This window comes from Electrophorus electricus, chromosome 15 (assembly GCF_041902795.1).
Source record: "Electrophorus electricus isolate QZ-2024a chromosome 15, ASM4190279v1, whole genome shotgun sequence".
NCBI classification, from domain to species: domain Eukaryota; kingdom Metazoa; phylum Chordata; class Actinopteri; order Gymnotiformes; family Gymnotidae; genus Electrophorus; species Electrophorus electricus.
Window position 1 is genome coordinate 9,272,677 of NC_137511.1, and position 16,990 is coordinate 9,289,666.

The 16,990-nt window shown below is 39.9% G+C and overlaps 2 protein-coding genes across 2 annotated transcripts; one reads left to right on the forward strand and one right to left on the reverse strand.

Moving 5' to 3' along the window:
- The first annotated feature begins 1,394 nt into the window (after positions 1-1,394).
- Positions 1,395-3,503, forward strand: ddit4 (DNA-damage-inducible transcript 4). Its single transcript, XM_027002667.3, has 3 exons — positions 1,395-1,551; positions 1,932-2,186; positions 2,384-3,503. The coding sequence occupies exons 2-3, from the start codon at positions 1,991-1,993 to the stop codon at positions 2,875-2,877; spliced, it is 690 nt and encodes a 229-aa protein (XP_026858468.1). The 5' UTR covers positions 1,395-1,551; positions 1,932-1,990; the 3' UTR covers positions 2,878-3,503.
- An 825-nt stretch (positions 3,504-4,328) lies between these two features.
- On the reverse strand, positions 4,329-16,717 carry dnajb12b (DnaJ heat shock protein family (Hsp40) member B12b). The gene is made up of 9 exons (XM_027002624.3): positions 16,532-16,717; positions 14,584-14,758; positions 13,559-13,704; positions 13,141-13,314; positions 12,436-12,509; positions 9,917-10,026; positions 6,816-6,988; positions 5,247-5,388; positions 4,329-4,839 (listed from the first exon to the last, which is right to left on the reverse strand). Exons 1-8 carry the CDS (start codon positions 16,662-16,664, stop codon positions 5,267-5,269), a joined length of 1,107 nt encoding a protein of 368 aa, XP_026858425.2. The 5' UTR covers positions 16,665-16,717; the 3' UTR covers positions 4,329-4,839; positions 5,247-5,266.
- Between the last annotated feature and the right edge of the window lie 273 nt (positions 16,718-16,990).

The window sequence follows — 16,990 nt, forward strand, 5'->3', positions numbered from 1 at the left end:
ATGCAGTATTGCATCATGCTGAACACTGAATCCACAAGCGGTGCTATGGGTGGTTGCAAATCAGTACAGACCCTTAGCTTGTCCTTTCATTTTCAACCTGAGATACACTAAAAGATACTGAAAATATTTACTTTTCTGTAGTATTTTCAGTAAACTGGCCATCTTAAGTCAAATATAAAGGCTGTCCAGTATAAATATTCTTTGCCTTTTCTGCAAATAGACTTTACTTTTTGCTTATGCTGTCCATCTAACAGAGAAACCTGTCTTGGTGAAACACTCCCCCTTAAGATCAATCCTTGAACATTCACAGGGATAGCCACTACCTTAAGAAGAAGACTAAGATATGCAGTAATTCACATTTAAATTTGTGGAAGATACTCTAGAAGATACTCGTATCCAGAGCAACTTATAAAAGTGCTTTAGTTGTCTACTCAGAAAAGTGTCCTTAGTAATATAATAGAGTATCACAGCCTACTAATTAGACAGCAGTTTGTACCTTATTTTACACTGATAACTGCCTGATCTGTGGCCCAATGCTTATATGGTAATGTAATGGACAGTTATATATATATATATATATATATATATATATATATATATATATATATATATATATATATATATATATATATATATATATATATATATATATATAATTTATTTATTTTTTTCTGCAGTTAATGAGAAGGGTTCCAGCCATCATTTTAGAAGTTCTTTTATGTATATAACACAAAATGTCATCAGTTGCTATCAGTTCAGTTCTGATATTGGAAATTATACTTGTGTGCTATGTTCTATGTACAATAGCCTATGCTGTGCTGTGTCAGATGCATTAAAATGACTGGCAGTCCCATACGCTTCACACAATCACACTGGATTTACGGTGGCCAATGCAATAAATCTTAAAAAGAGAACATCAGTCCTCCCAAAAGGAGGACATTGGCGGACGGGTATATGACAGTACAACACAGAAAATTAAAACCATAACTTATGTAGTTCGGTAACACTGCTGAACAATTTGATCTCGAGGACTGGGATCTGAAAAACCGGACTGTCCGGCCTCAAACTGGACGTCTGGCCACCCTATATATACTCTAAATGTGCATAACATAGTAATCTAAAAATGTTGTCAGATGCAAAGCATCAATATTAATGCAAATAAGATACAGCCAGACACGACGTGAAGCATTGCCCAGGCTTGTCCTACGTGAAACGGAAAACACTCGCGGTTTTCTTTCTGCCCTCAACAGACAATGGGTAAGTTAGTGCTTGAGATCTGCGTTATGTTACCGGGCAAAGTGGAACGTTCAGAACGTGTGCTAACAGCTGATTGGACGCGGAGCCGTTGAGGGGCGTGTCTAGTTGATACTGCTGCTGAGCTGTTTAAATAGCTTTGTTCTCGTTCATGACATCAGTGTTTGCAGAAGGCAGACACGAGCACTGAGTCCGACGTCTTTGTTAAAGCACTTTTTAATTCGTGGGAAATTAGCGATATAATTAGCTAACAAAACTGGAGAGGCATCGGCAACATATTTTTAGTACTCGATCTTGGTGAGTGTTGATTTTAAATATAATTTTATTCTTGTGGAATAATTGTTTTTCTTTCATTCATTTCTGTAAAGGCTACTGCAACTATCTTGCTTCCAGGATCAGTTAGTTAGCGTTAGCTGACCTAGTTTAATTGTAACTACAACCCTACCTAGCTACAACCGAACACTTCATTTATAGTTAGCATAGCTAACTGTTTTTTTCAGACAGAATAAGTCATAAGTGTATTCGCTGTTTTGATCGTTGTGCTAGTTAACCAACTTTCTTTTTTTTTGCCTGACAGCCTTTAGCCAGCATCTTTTTTGTTTAATAAATAACAAGTGCATTGGCTATGTCCTCCCTGTAGCCACATCTTAAATTTTCCTATTTCCTCTACTCTGTAGATATTTTAAACGAACCACAATCGGAGTGAACAGATCCGATCAAATCCCTGAAATCAACAATGCATAAACAACTGAGTGCGAGTCTTTCTTCGGAGGACGGCAGCTTCCCCTCTTCACCTGAAGCTGACGCTTCGACAAAGCGCTTATCCTGGAGCAGACTGGTCCAGAAACTCGGCGAGTTTGGAGGCGTAAGCAGCAATCACAGCTTAGACTTCGATTCGGATACCTGCAGCAGAGACGATGTGTCGGATACAGGTATTAAGCTCTCTTTTGTCTGTAACTTTACTCCGTTCCCTGTCGATGAGCTCTTAAATAGCTGCTCCTGTCTGAATGACAAATTTATAGGTAGAATGGTGAAAACATAGCTACAGTTCAGAGGTTGCGTACCGATAGTTTTCCATTTGGCGTGTTAATAAGCAGTGTCAACGTAATCGTTTTAATTTCTTTTTCAGGTTCATTATCTCTGCCTGACTTATCCAGTGTCGACAGTGAGATGTTTTACGATCCAACGGAGGAGAGCCTGTGTAAAGAAGTTGTGCAGCTGATTGCCAGTAGTCTGACTGAGGCGAAAGATTGCACCCTTCACTGCTCCAAACTCCTCATTCCCGAGAAACTTCTGGAGCACATAGGGCAGGAACTAGTACATCTGGCTGCGAGTGAGCCATGCGGCCTGCGGGGGGCGCTGATTGATCTTTGTGTGGAACAGGGGGGAACCTGGCAGAATGCAGGGCAGATAGCAGCGGACCCTTATCTCGTCCCTACCTTTCAACTAACACTTGTACTGAGACTGGAATCGGGAGGATTTTGGCCTAAACTTCAGGGCCTATTTACTACCAAGTCACCCTCTGCTCCAGGTGTAAGACACGCACTTAAACTTAGCACTGGCTTCAGGGTGATCAAAAGGAAACTGTACAGCTCTGAAGAGCTTCTTATAGAAGAATGTTGAAAGTAAAAGATGAACTCTACTCCCTGGACCTTGAATAGCTGTCTTGCACGCTGTGAACTATACCTTTTTAGTTACAGAAGAGCTGTTCTCACCTGAGGACTGAATTGACATTGTTTGATTACTTGAGGGAAATTTACATTTACAGTTTACCTGGAAATGGATCTCTGTATGATTTTTCATGAGCTGTGTATAAAAACAATATAGCCTATACAAATTGTTTACCAATTATACATTCATGTATTGGACAGTTGCTGTTTTGGGGCATTTTGGATTACTGAGTTCATAAATTGCACTTCTTCCAGGCAGTTTTTTAACTTGACAGGTGCTATTTTATTTGACTGCTTTGAAATACTTACCTCAGTTTCTATGGAAACCAGATATGGCAGCTACTGTAATTTTGTAAATGTAATTTGTGTGTGGAAATCATTTAAAAAATTTTTTAGCGAGTGCCATTTGTGAACAGATCTGAATTTTACTTTCAGGAAATTGGACCCCTGCTTTTTTTTTTTACTTCACTGTCATGCATATTCTTCTGTGCATCCTTATTTGTTTGATATTCAAATACTGCTAAAATTTGTATGTCCATTTCAGAACATACAGAAAAATAAAATTATATTTTGAAGAAATCTTTATCTTTCTCACATTCATGAGACAAATGACTAAATGTGATGCAAAAACAAGCAGTATTTCTGCAAGAAGCTTTGCATACTTTTGGGAAAATTAGAATAGTAACTACCTTTTTTGAAGGTGTATCTAAATTACTGAATTTTGGCCTTAAATAAGATTCCGATGACCTGTTGATTCCAGATAAAAGTGCATTTTTTAAAGGCTCACCAAAAGCTAAGATGTACTGCAGAAAAATTAGAATTAGAATAGATTCAGGTGATAATCCACCTTTCTGAATAAAAGCTTTAATAATTGCTAGCTAGGCTAGTCAAGTGTGCCTTCAGTTGTAAGTAGCCTAATTGTCACCATGTGATATATGCACTGCTTATGACCTTACTGTTTTGTTTTTTTTTAAGGCTAGATCAAACTTTCACAAAGTAAAAACTGGTAGGTTTTAAGTGCAGCATTAGTACGAGCTATAATAAACTACTTTTTTGATTGGCACCAATATCTGAAGTGGGAGAGCAAAGGTACAAAATGAAGAGACTATTCTACTCAAGCGCAAATCCAGCAGAGACCAGTTGGAGGGGGATATGGCTACAGGCACATGATGATCCGGTTGACAGGAAGGCTGCTAGTGAACGTGAGCCTCTGCATGTTTTAGCTTACAGTGAAATCCCAGCCGCCTGCCAAACTCCAACAGCTTACATGACTCACGCGCACACACATACGCAAATGCACGCACTCACTCACAGTCCTACCCTTCCTGAAATATAGACAGTCTCTCCCTCCCCCACCCTGTACACATATTCCAAACATCCAAAAGCACTCACTGGGGTGGTGAATAGAGCAGTGGCACAAATACATTTTTTTATTGTTCAGAATATAAATCTTAAAAAAAAGACCAATCCATTGAATAAATACTAACAGAATAGAGCAGCCATTTTAAGTTCTAGTGGCAAAACTTGCAAATCTTAAACAGTTAAAGCTTATTTAACCAACCAAATAAATAAAACCCCTGCAGAGATGAATGCATGGTTATCAATTATAAATTAATACAAAAGTGACTAGGTCATGATCTATGAACTATAAATGACGCAACAACAAAAATGCAACATTCTTGTAGCAGGATTATCTGCTCAGTAATAAATGGAGGCTAGAGGAAGATCCTGAGCTTTCTAAAATCATTATAGCAGTGGATTCTCCCTAATGAAGACATGCATCTGTGACACTTTCTCACACACTGACAAAATCAGTTTGAATTCTCTTCTGTTGTCTGATATTCTGTCACAGGTGGCCAGCATTCCGTTTACTGTATATGGTGATCTTCTCTAACAGGAAGATTGTATTTGAAACCTACAAAAAAAGAAAAAACAAACTACAATATGGGCAGAAAGATTTTTAGATATTTTAATATATATATATATTATTCCTCCCTATATGACAGTTAAATCCAAGATGCAAAAACCTGCAATGGTCTGAGATGACGAGAGAGAGAGAGAGAGAGAGAGAGAGAACAGGATCAAGCACACAGTATGGTGGGGCTGTACATCCATCTCCCACTGACAATGATCCTCACCTGCCCCCCAGTAACTGGGTCAAGCTTTTCAGGCCACTGAAAGCACACCATTTACTTAAGAGACTGAAAGAGGATACGACACAGTAGAGAACTTGGCAAAGAAACATTACTGGACTATTGAGGGTTTAGCTACAGTGGTTTTGTTAAAGCAGATGCTGCAGAACATAGCAGATGTCTCACCCACCTGCACAGACTGGCATCAGTTTATCCATGGAGAGAAGCCTGAACCTTGGCCAGCCTGGAGCAGGAAGGAGTGGCCATTCTCTGGGCCCTCTGGTACAGCTCTGCATCCCCAAAATAGCGTGCGCGGTATAGCAAACCGTCCTCTGCAGAATGTACGCACAAACATACAACCACAGAGCAATGGGAAAAGACAGCCTGCATTTACAGCACACAGCATCATCTTATGAGAAGACAAAAACTCGAATCACCTACTGTATCGAAAAAAGGAAAAACACATGCAAAAAATCATGACATACCATACAAAATGCTATGGATCTCTCAATCGCTTTGACACAGGAATAAGCAGCAGTTGATAATGTGTTTATTCAGTTCCTGAGTAAATATACACTGCCCTCATCAATATAGATAGAGCCCAGCTGATAACTGGCTTGTCTCACACCAAAGGTTTCCTATTTCTGAAGGGTTTAAAATTTTAAACACTTGGTTAAAAGCAATGGTTCTTGATACAAGTTCTAGGAACCCACAATCCTGAACAATTTTTCATGCACCAAAACAGCTCATGATCTTGATAATTAGTTGATGAACTGGACTGGGGATCCAAGGTAGGGAAAATTTTGAAATTGCGGCAGTTAGTATGTTCCCAGGAGAAATACTACTAGGCTACTAGGCAATTACAGCTGTGCATGTTTGTCTGATGAGTAAAACTGATGATGAAGCAACAAAAATGATGACAAACATTGTGAATCAAAAGGAAGTGCAATATGAGTTAACACATGGAGAGTAACCAGCTCCAACCAGCTCTGGTGAATCACCAAGACACTCCAGCTTCTAAAATCCTGAAAAAACCCTTTTACTGCTGTAGAAAAAATTTGTGCAGAAAAAAAAAAATTCAGTCAACCATACCCATATTCTAGAATGTACATTAATGAAGCATCAATATACTAATTTCTCTAACTAATTAAGCAGGTGTGGACCATTGTTCAGACACATGCAGGCCTTGGATTAAATTACAATGTATAAATCCTTCTTCTTGTATTTTCAGAGCAGAATTTAGTCATTGCCTGGATAATGATCCTAAGAGACAAAATCACTTGTGCGACACAAAACTGGAGTTAATGGTGAGGTTTTACCAAAGTCATTTAACAATAATTTATTGTTATCACCAGATTGGCTATGTTGAGGGTTTAGATTAAGGTCTGAAGTGCAGTGGTTATACTGGGCAATAAGCAAAACATAAAAAAAAAACCCAGCCGTATCTGTTTTGAAGCTATCATTAATCTACAGATACTGAGAAGATTCATCACATTTCTGCTGCTGTTCAGGAAAATGTTGTTATACAGCTCAACATTTTATGCATCAGCACAAAGTTTCATAACTGGTGGTGTTTAGTGATCTGGATCAACCTCTATCATCAGATCAGGATGTTACCCAAGTAAGATTAAAGCTCTGCATGGTAAGCCTCTGAGAAGAAACAAAGTATGGCCTTTTGTCGGCCATCAACCTCAAAAAAACTTAATTGAACATAGGCGATAGCATGCTGTTGAAAGGCTGTTGTGAAGGAGGAACGCACTCTGTTGCTTCTCCCTCCAGCAGTTGTCCCGGAGCATGGAGATGTACTCGTCCTCCACATCACGCTCCACCTGCCTCAGACTCACACTGTTGTGCTCCTGGCTGAAGCGCTCGCTCACGTAGTATGGCACACGCAGAGTCTCCGTCAACCGCTTGTGTGTGTGGCCCACTGACCTGCACAACAGAACAATAAACCTGAATAACCTGGTGGCCCTATCTTCTGGATGTGATGCTTTAGCAAAATGAAATTTGATGAAAGATCTGCAGAAAAATCTTTTTTATATCGTTAACCAGAGGCATGTTGAGGTAGGATAGATAGCTGTCAAGACTTTTTTCATAGTTGGTGGAGAGTTCTACCAGACAGATCCAGTGCATTATTTCCAGAATGAAATCATATCATATCATATCATATCATATCATATCATATCATATCATATCATATACATGTACTGGTAGAACAAGAGAGGTTGAAATGAGACGATGTGAATAAGTGGGTGACAACAAGTGGAAAGGAGAAAGACGCATAAATCATTTTCTCCGCAACACAAGCTGCATGTGATAGGCCGTTAGGGTTAAAGTGGACAGTACAGAGGTCATAGATGATGACCCTACTTTCTCAATGCTGGGCAAGGTTTGTCTCTTTCACCATAATTGTCATGCTGCACAGAGAGGTGTGGAGGAGATGGCCTGACCAAGGAACCATGGTGAGGTTTCAGTTGAAATCTACAAGTACAGTGATTAGTCAGAGCCAAAGTGGAAAGTTCAGGGGTCAGAAACTGTCCAGCATGACTACAGGCGCAGCACACAGTAAAAGAATGACCTAAAACAGATTTTAAACGTTTATTTGTGTAGACAATACAGTTTTACAGATGGTTTTGCTTCTAAAAATGTAGAGTATTCCTAAGGAAGACATCCTTTCCTACTGTTAGAATACAAGAAAATTATATTATTATTATTATTATTATTGTTATTATTATTATTATTATTATTATTATTATTATTAATAATAATAATAACAACATTTGTTTAGATAATACTTTTAAAGTTCTTTTCACATAAAAGACATCAAGGGCCACATCTAGGCCAAATTGAAGCAGAGTGTGAAAACCTACTTGCTAAAAGGCCTGCATCAGCTTGAAATTGATCAATAAGCTTAGCCTAGTACTCGGCGTTCTATAAAGTGAGGTGGCCTTGTTTTACATCTGACTAGCCGAACCAGCCATTTCTGCTGGAACTGTAAGAGGCCAGTTACCTGTTGCATGAGATTAGCTATTGATGAGCAAGGTGATGGCATCAGCACACAAACCCTGGTCAGCCCCCTATCACACTATGGCCACACAACCTTCACGTCCGCATGGTCCTTTCCACAGCTCTGCAGAGTGTACAGGCAGGATCAATAAGGCACAAACTAATGGCTCAATTCTACTTTACACCCTCCTCTGGGGTAGGCAGAGATGGAGTCACACACTGTTTGCACCATGACTTGCTCTCTCCTTTTTTCCCAACCTCCTATAAAAGCTAATCTTCTTCTCCCCTGGTTTTCCTCACTTAGCCTTTTGTGGTGAGAGAAACATATAAAACAGTATCAAAATCAGCAGAGCTACTTGCAGCACCATGATAAATTCTCCAAAGCTTCTTCATTTGATTCTTTGATTCGTTTCCCTGTGATCCCACAGAGCTTCATTTTTTCCGCAGTGGGGTTCCACTTTTCACATTCTCTAAGTGGACAGATACAGGTCTTTCTGGTGCTTCAGTGTGCTTGAAGTCACTGTGATGGTGAATGAGCATGACCTTTTTGTGGGCTAAAAGGGACATGTTAGTGTGTCTCATTTCTTATTTTTACCCGTACCCCTTGTTTGCGAGTGTCCTACTTGCCCCTTGGAACTGAGTTTCCATGGGTAGTGGTTAAGATCTTCCCCTACGAAATGGGACTACCCTTGATGAGTTTTCACCATACATTTCTAATACGCCGTCCTCAGCTGTGGTGATCTTTCTTGGGTGAACTATAGGCATCCATTTGCGATTACCTGCAGTTTACAACTTCAATTTCAATTTCCTTCATTACCAGGCTACTAGTGGTGCTGTCTAGGCACTGCCAATCTTCACTGATGCGGTTAAGTAGCCATGTAGCCCTAACATTTCGCCCTACTCTTATCTCAACAAAAATTGGGAAACCCTTCCCCTACACGTGAACCTGCAAAATGGCAGGGAGGGCTAAGTGATGGGGGCAAGGGGTAAAATGGGCCTTAAAGTATTGGAGGGCACTGTATGAAAGAAATGCCTAGCAGGACACATCTACCTGTACTTTCCAACAAAAAGACAAATTTTTGTTATGTTTAATTGCCTTTAACAGTTTTTTAAAATTTGCATTATTGCTTTATCATTACAGTATTTGTTATATACATGCGTTTTATATGAAAATAAACACTTACTGCCCAGATAGATAGCTTCATTGCTTTTGTGCCAAAGACTTTTACAATGTACTGTATGCTCCTAAATAGACTGTGAACAGTACTAAATAGACTGTGAATAGGGATAAGATAGCAAGGAATACATGCGTGGACTCATGGAAAGTTGTGGAGAAAAGTTGCTCAAAATTTCTTAAGGGATCACTGAGCATATGTGTTTGAGGGAATAGACATGAAAGAGTGAGAGTGGAGGACACATACACACACGCACGCGCACACACGTGCATGCACGCACGTGCACGCACCTGCATGTATAACCCACCCACCCTCCTGCCCCTACCTGTGCGAACACCCACCTGCCCCCCACCAATGCGCTCACACACCTGACTGCCTGCCCGCCCGCTCCACTGCCCCTTCCACATGCCCACATGCCCACGCACCCACACAAATGCTCAAATGCCTGCCTGCCCATCCCTGCCCACACACTCGCATGTCCGCCCAGAAAGGCTGGGACAGGCTAGCAAAGGTGTGAGCGAGTGAGTGCACATGCGAATGGAGGCATAAACACTTGGCATGTGCACACTTGATATGGGAAAGAAACCTGATAAGTATAATTAAACCTTGAATGATGGCACTAGTGGCATGTGTGTGCGTAAATTTGTGTGTTTGGGTACGTGTGTGTATGTGTGCTTACGGTCTGAGGGTCAAGCTATAGGGAGGCTCGGCCACCAACATCTGGCTAAGAGCAGACACGATTACAAGGATAAGGAGGGGCATGAGCTGTACGAAGAGAGTCAAGCCGCCCTGCAACAACACAGACACAGACACACTTACATGGTTGATCCTAAACTACTGTATAACTATCAATAATCCTAAATCTGAACCTAACCTTAACCCTCACAAAACCTAACTGTAATCCTGACAAGAAACTTGTCCAATAACCAATACCAAAGACCCCAACAATGTCTTGACAGCTTTAGCTAAAAAACAAACACCCCCCCCAAAAAAAACAAAAAAAAACAAAGGCATTTCAAAAAAGCAAATTACACCCCCCCCCCGCCAAAAAAAATTTAACCAGTAATAACACATACACCTACATATGGTGTATACCCCCAAAATAGCATTATGGCTAATTACAACAGCCTTAAAGAGCAAAATTATCATGTACATATCAATAAGACAGAAAAAGATTATGTTACAAAATGGTAAAATGACTATAGATTCAGGTTTCATGCCTGAGCAATCACTCCACTGAAACCAGAGCTAGTATGCTGAATCAGATCGCTTAACAGCTCACTGCCTCCCTCTACTGTTAAAACCTTACTAAAGTCTGGTAGCACCATCTTGTAACTGTGGTTACAAATCCTGCTCATATCAATACAGCAAGATCCCAAATTCTATACTCCCCCAAATAACCTAATCAAAAACTGCAATGGTGTCACTAAAAATGAGTGGTTTTGGAGACCCTATAGAATACCTACTGTGGCCAGAAGATAATTATGTGGTGATTATGGTGATACTGGGAGACATTAGTCCTACGAGTTCAAGCAAAATGGCTATAAGCCTGCAATGCTAGCCATGTTTTGAAATAGTACTGTAGATGTGAGAATTTTGCCATTACAGTTTCTTAATTAAAAGATGAGCTTATGACAGGAAGAAGTTACCTCAGGTTAAGCAAAGAGTTGTTAACAGTTCTACCTATTCAATGGATTGACAATGCAATTATACACGTTAAGATGTTACTTACATTTGCCAAGACATTAGGGATTACATAAAGGTTGAGCTATCACCCCCACCCCCATTCACCGTACTTACCTCAGCAACAGATAAACCCACACTGGAGCTTTTCATTGGGGTTGTCAAATAGTCACCCTCCTTCTCCTGTGTTTTGCTGAATGAAGCCTATGACACCTCCAGAAGGCTCAACAGTGAGATCTGGCATCCCAGACCCACTCCCCTCCAAGCCCACTTTGTAGTAAGCATAATACCACAACAGATACAATAGTGGCCTCTCCAGTGACTAAGGCCATATGAAGCACCTCTGTCGCCATTAATGCATGCACAGTGTCACCATTTCTACATAGTTAAACAACCATGGACTTGTAAACAAACAAACAAACAAATTCTTATTAGCCTACACAGTGACTAAGGGCATTATACGTCCCACTGGTACTGTTAAAGCATGCTCAGTGCCACCGGTTCCAACAGTCATAACATTATCATATATCCCCCCAACTCACCTGTGACCTCCTGTGCCACAGGAACTGACTAGCCCTTTAAGCTATTTCGTGGGGAACTCCTTTAATGATGCTCTCAGTGAACGCCAATACAAAAAACAGAAGTAGCATTAAGAAACATGGCTATAAATGCTCTAATCCCTATCTCTATTGGCCTAATATATGCCTGCAAATCATGTTCCCTCACCTCTGCCACAAAGTCTGCATATTTCAGCTTCTTTCTTTCAAAAGCTTCCTCAATTACATCCTCAAAGGTACTGTTAGATCAATAAAATAAAATACTTGCTCACCCTCCAAATATAGGACCTTGTCTAACCTCACCAAAGTTAATGCAGTACACTGTAACATGAAGTTGCCCACCTATATCTGCTACCAATTCAGTCTTCCGCTTCATCACATTTACTGCTACTGCTCTCTTGTGTCTGACCAAAATCACTCTGCCCTTCCTTCGCAAACCTAATAGAGCTATTCCCACTTTTGCCTGGAAGGAAATTGACCTCTGCGCACCTACAATCCAACCTCATTAAGCCTCCATGCTTAACGTCCGTGCGACACACAAACCTGATAAAATGTACCAACCCCAGCACTTAGTTTACAGCCCGTCTTCACCTACCCACTGACTAAGCTTTTGTGGGGTTTGAGGGACATCACAGGCAACTCCAATGATGCATTTAATATAGTAGTCCAGCTTTTGCAGCCAATCTTTATCTTTTTAATAACTCCATAGTTTCCAACAAGTATAAAGTATTATAAAGTATAACTGTTTCACAGATAAGGGCTTTGAGCATGGGTCATTTTCATTTGATAGAACACATAAAAATCATAGATAGCAGTATATGGAGTATATGGAGCATTAATCTTCCAATGATACAGAACTGTGAAACACTTCAAAGAGCCACTTCCCAGATTCAAAGTCCCAAAAGGCTTTAGTGTGGTCTACTGAGAGCCAGGTTCTGTTAAGGGATGCTCTACTTACACCTCTCTGCTCTCTCCTCTCACCACGCCGTTGACTGAAGTGCATTCGGCCATTGCTGTACATGTGAACGTTACCTGAAAGAGCACAGGCTTCATTTAGTAAATCTGCATACTTCAGTAAATCTGCATACTTAACCAGATCGTGTCCACTGTTATTTGATACCAATAAGTAGAACTCTTAGATGCAGTGTATGTTAAGAAACGTGAAACCTGAATGAGTCGCTGAAACTGTAGTTGAAAATGCAGTACTATTAAACCAGGGCAGTTATTTTGCACATATCCTTTTAGAACTTAGAGTATTATAAGCATTATTGTCACTGGTAACGTTAGACGTTGATTATACCGGTTAGCCCATTATGTTGTAACTGTACTCTCATTTTTGCTCCATGTAAATAAGCTCTCTCTGACATACACTGACAAGCATGCACTCACTTAACTTGTCCCAGCCCAACATAATACACATTACTACATTACTTTCTATTTGCACATCACTCTCTCTCTCTCTCTCACTCACTCACACACATACATACAAACAATGCACTTTACAAAAGTAGCCCCAAAATTATTCAGTTGTAATATCTCTGGTCTAGCACTTCATTTACTGTAGGACAGGCTTGATAATGATACATATGCTGTGTGTTTCTCAGAAGGGACAAGAAAGATGAAAAAGAAACACAATCACACGCACACAAACACACAAACTTACTAGAGGGAAATCCTCCTCCAAAGAACATGTTAAAGAGATCCTCTGGTGAGATATCGGGCTGGAAGTCTTCATTAGAATGACTGTGTCTGCCAGCATGGGCTCGCACCTCCCCATACTCGTCATACAGACGCTTCTTCTCTGGGTTCGACAGCACTGCGTATGCATTCCCAATGGCTCCACGGGACAACCATTAATGAACAAACATAGCAGTGTAATAAATGAGCCATTAAAAAGAAGTTGTGCCTAGCAGTTAGTTCAATCAAGACAGGTAAATTAAACCCAGTTTAAGCTTGCAAAACATTCTAACACAATTGTTTTGTCAGTCCTGTTGACAGCACATTAAGTATCATGGGGATATTTTGCTCTGCAAAAAATAAATAAAGAGATCATCAAAATACTGTCAAACCATTAGGCTTACCCTTAAATGCTTCTGTAGCCCCTGGGGCATGATTCTTATCAGGATGGAACTTGAGCGCCAATTTCCTGTATGCTTTTTTAAGGTCATCATCTGAAGCATCTTTCTGTACTCCAAGAATCTCATAGTAGTTTTTACATTGTTTTATCCTGCCAAGAAGAGAAAATAACTTAAGAGGCAAGAGAGCAGAAAACAAGTACAAACTCTCAATAGGTCCTTTATTTGAATTAACTTCAAATCAAATCCATAGCAGCATTCTCAACCACAGACAATGTTATAAAATAAATTTGTTAAGAGGTACAGAAAAAGAAATGTGGACTAAAGTGCCAATGTCCTACATCCATCTCACTTTGAACATGCAGGGTGGCTCTGGTCATTAAGACATGAAAGGCAAACATCTTTTACATATGACCACATAACCAAAATACTTGTACATGCATCACTCTAGGAGTAATTTAACAAAAAATCCTCTTCAGTTGGCATAGTACAGAACACATGGCAAGACAAATTAGATGAAGACAGGACTGCCCAGTTTCAGAGCAGGGGATCTATCATGTTGCAGAGACTGGATATAAGACACCTGAGCCAGTTAATCAAGACCTTATATATCTCGTAATTATACATAGGATAAGGCATCAAATAGGCTGTGTCAATCAAAGTTTTACATAGCATCCAGCCCACTCATCTCATACTAAAAACCACATCATCACAGGGGTCAACAGGTAGGCACATCCCTTCATCTGTGTTTCACTGAATTAAGCCCACAACACCTCCAGAAGGCTCAACATCGAGGTCTAGTACCTCCCCTGCAAGCTCACATTTAAACGAGACACATACACTTCTTTAAACGTAAACCCACATAGGCCTCCCTTAGTCAGAGTGACTAAGGCCGTTCCTTGCCCCACTGACACTGTTAATAGAATATAAAATATAGCTATATTTTATTTTAAAATGAAATAAGAATCCATGGTGGTTTAAAAGATGAAAACTTCAATATGCATACTAATAAACCAATTCACTGAGAGCACCTTTTGACAGCATCCACTTGTTCTGTGGTGTAAGATTTGGCTGAGTCAGTGCCCGTGTCCTCTTGAATTCTGTGGTTGTCAGAGCTTTCCTGTAAATCTGAAGGAGTTTCTCTGCTTCCTGCAGAATTGCTGGGAGTGGGGGGATGTCCATTCTGCTGCAGAGACGCCAACAATGCTGCACACACCATGTGTTAAAGGAGAATAAAAGCTACCAGTTTAACCACCAAAAACAAGTCTACATACATATGTGTAAATGAGCCTAGCCTTATTCACATAAGATTCTTAGGATTCCAAACAGGAATATGATTACTATCTTTTTAAAAAGTCATGGAGGATGTAAACAACCTATCCCTACAGTTGACCTGCATTTGTGTTTTCGATATGTTGTGTGCATTGTTTTATTGCTGCATTTCATGTGCACATAATCTGAGTGGTAATCTGAACAGCAAGCAGAACTGCTGACAATGTTATAGTTATTTAGTTAACTTGGCAATCGTATATTTATTTATTTTATATTCATTATTTGAGCTTAGTTTTAGTTAAGAAAAGCATAAAAAAATTTAATGTATGAATATTGCACTTGTGGTGAAATTTCATTTGTGCTTTTTAAAACATTTTTAGTACATTTGAACACAATAATACTGAAAATTAGTATATTTGAACAGAACAACACTGAAAAGAACATGTTAATGAGAGCCTCTGGTGAGATATCAGGCTGGAAGTCTTCATTAGTGACAATTTCTATGCCATCCTATCCCAGTTGCAAAACTCTAACACAAGAGTGCCCAGTTCTCGTTCTGGAGATCTACCACCTAGCAAAGTTTCATTGCAACAATTATAGATCTAATACTCAGCTGCTGAAATCCTTGATAAAGTGATCTGATTGTCACGCAACCAGTTTATCCCAGCGCCGACAACAATCAATATCACTACACTTCCCAGAGTCCCGTTCACAGCAAGGAACAACATTCAATCAATCACCAATCGTTCATCCTCACAAGACTATTGAGATCACTTGTTTCATATTATCTTTATTATTCATATTATCACTGTATCCTTGCCAAGCATTGCCACCACGTGTTTACTGAGTGGTTTATTCTCTTTGCCTATATTGTGTTTGGATCCTGTTGTATTTTTGCCTTTTGTTTTGCTCTGGATTTGTTTTCCCTGTAGTTTTGCCTCACTGGTTTTTGGATTTTTGGACTCACTTTCTCTCTCTGGTTTTTCTCACTCTGGCTTCATTCTCTTTGTTAATAAATTAATTCCTTTTATCCGTGAGTGTGTGACTTGTTCTGTCCAATGAAACTGATGAAGATGGGTTAGATAAGGCTTGGGACTAAATTCTTCAAGGGAGTAGCTCTCCAGAACTAGAGTTGGCATCACTGCCCTAGCAGACCTATCTTTGGTGTGCAGAATCATTTGAATATTATAGTCAGACGTGTTAGATTAGGGTTAGACCTAATCTGGACATCCCTCTTCTAATTCCTTCCCTACAGTAGCTACAGGTGTGGTCTAGTGGGGACTGGCACAAAAGGAGGGACAGTCGTTGGGACAGCTTCAGTCTAAATTTAGGTCAAATGAGTCTGGGAAACTGGCCCTTATGCTACTACATCCTGCAGGACTGCACCCTGTGCTACAGTTACGTAGCTAGCAAATTCAAATAATTGCACAGCTAAGACAATTCGACAGAACCTACTTATAATTAGTTAGAACATATTTTGAGGCTACATAAAGTCAAAGCAACCAATAATACGTCATGAAACGGGTCTTAGGTAGTTTGAGGCGACAATATCCAAGATGTAAAAACAAGGGGCAATAACACGGACTTGTCATGTAACCCTACCGGTTTTAGACCGAAGGGGTCCTACTAGCTGATAGCTAGCTAGCGTTAGATAAGCTAATGTAGCGATATCTAGATAGCGTAAATTAGTAGCTACATTTATCTTACCTTTTGCCTTGTCGGTCGGAAAGAGTCGCTGTGCTTTTTCTAGAAGTCGGTGCGCTTTGTAAACTTGGTTACTCTTTATTGCGTTAACTGCAATATCAATACAACGTTCCGCTTCATCCTTATTTACTTCCATTGCGGGACACCATATGAGCTACACAAGTAAAAGAAATAAGGTTCCTCGGCGGCACTCAATGATGACGTAGAGCCTCAGCCGCAGATAAAGTTCGGATCAGAGTAAAACCCAGCCGGTGTTTTCGCTAATAAAACACTTATTACTTATAATAACAGAGGAATCACGCCATTCTTACGTGCGTATCAGTGTTTATAAAGTATTGTATAATGTATAATCTACAAAATTCTAAAGATATTCTTAACGACTGTGATGATAAATATTTGGGGTGATAAACAGCAGTTAAACAGAACTGGTTTTTTGATTAATTCTTCCAAACATTACAAAAA

Bases quoted from the DNA above. Each gene is read 5' to 3' on its own strand.
- ddit4 (XM_027002667.3), top strand. From the start codon at position 1,991: ATGCATAAACAACTGAGTGCGAGTCTTTCTTCGGAGGACGGCAGCTTC. The intron at 2,187-2,383 runs GTATTAAGCTCT...TTTCTTTTTCAG, and splicing joins AGACGATGTGTCGGATACAG to GTTCATTATCTCTGCCTGAC.
- dnajb12b (XM_027002624.3), bottom strand. From the start codon at position 16,664: ATGGAAGTAAATAAGGATGAAGCGGAACGTTGTATTGATATTGCAGTT. The intron at 12,510-13,140 runs GTAAGTTTGTGT...GTGCTCTTTCAG, and splicing joins TGGAGGAGGATTTCCCTCTA to GTAACGTTCACATGTACAGC. The intron at 10,027-12,435 runs GTAAGTAGAGCA...GTGTTGTTGCAG, and splicing joins AGAGGAGAGAGCAGAGAGGT to GGCGGCTTGACTCTCTTCGT.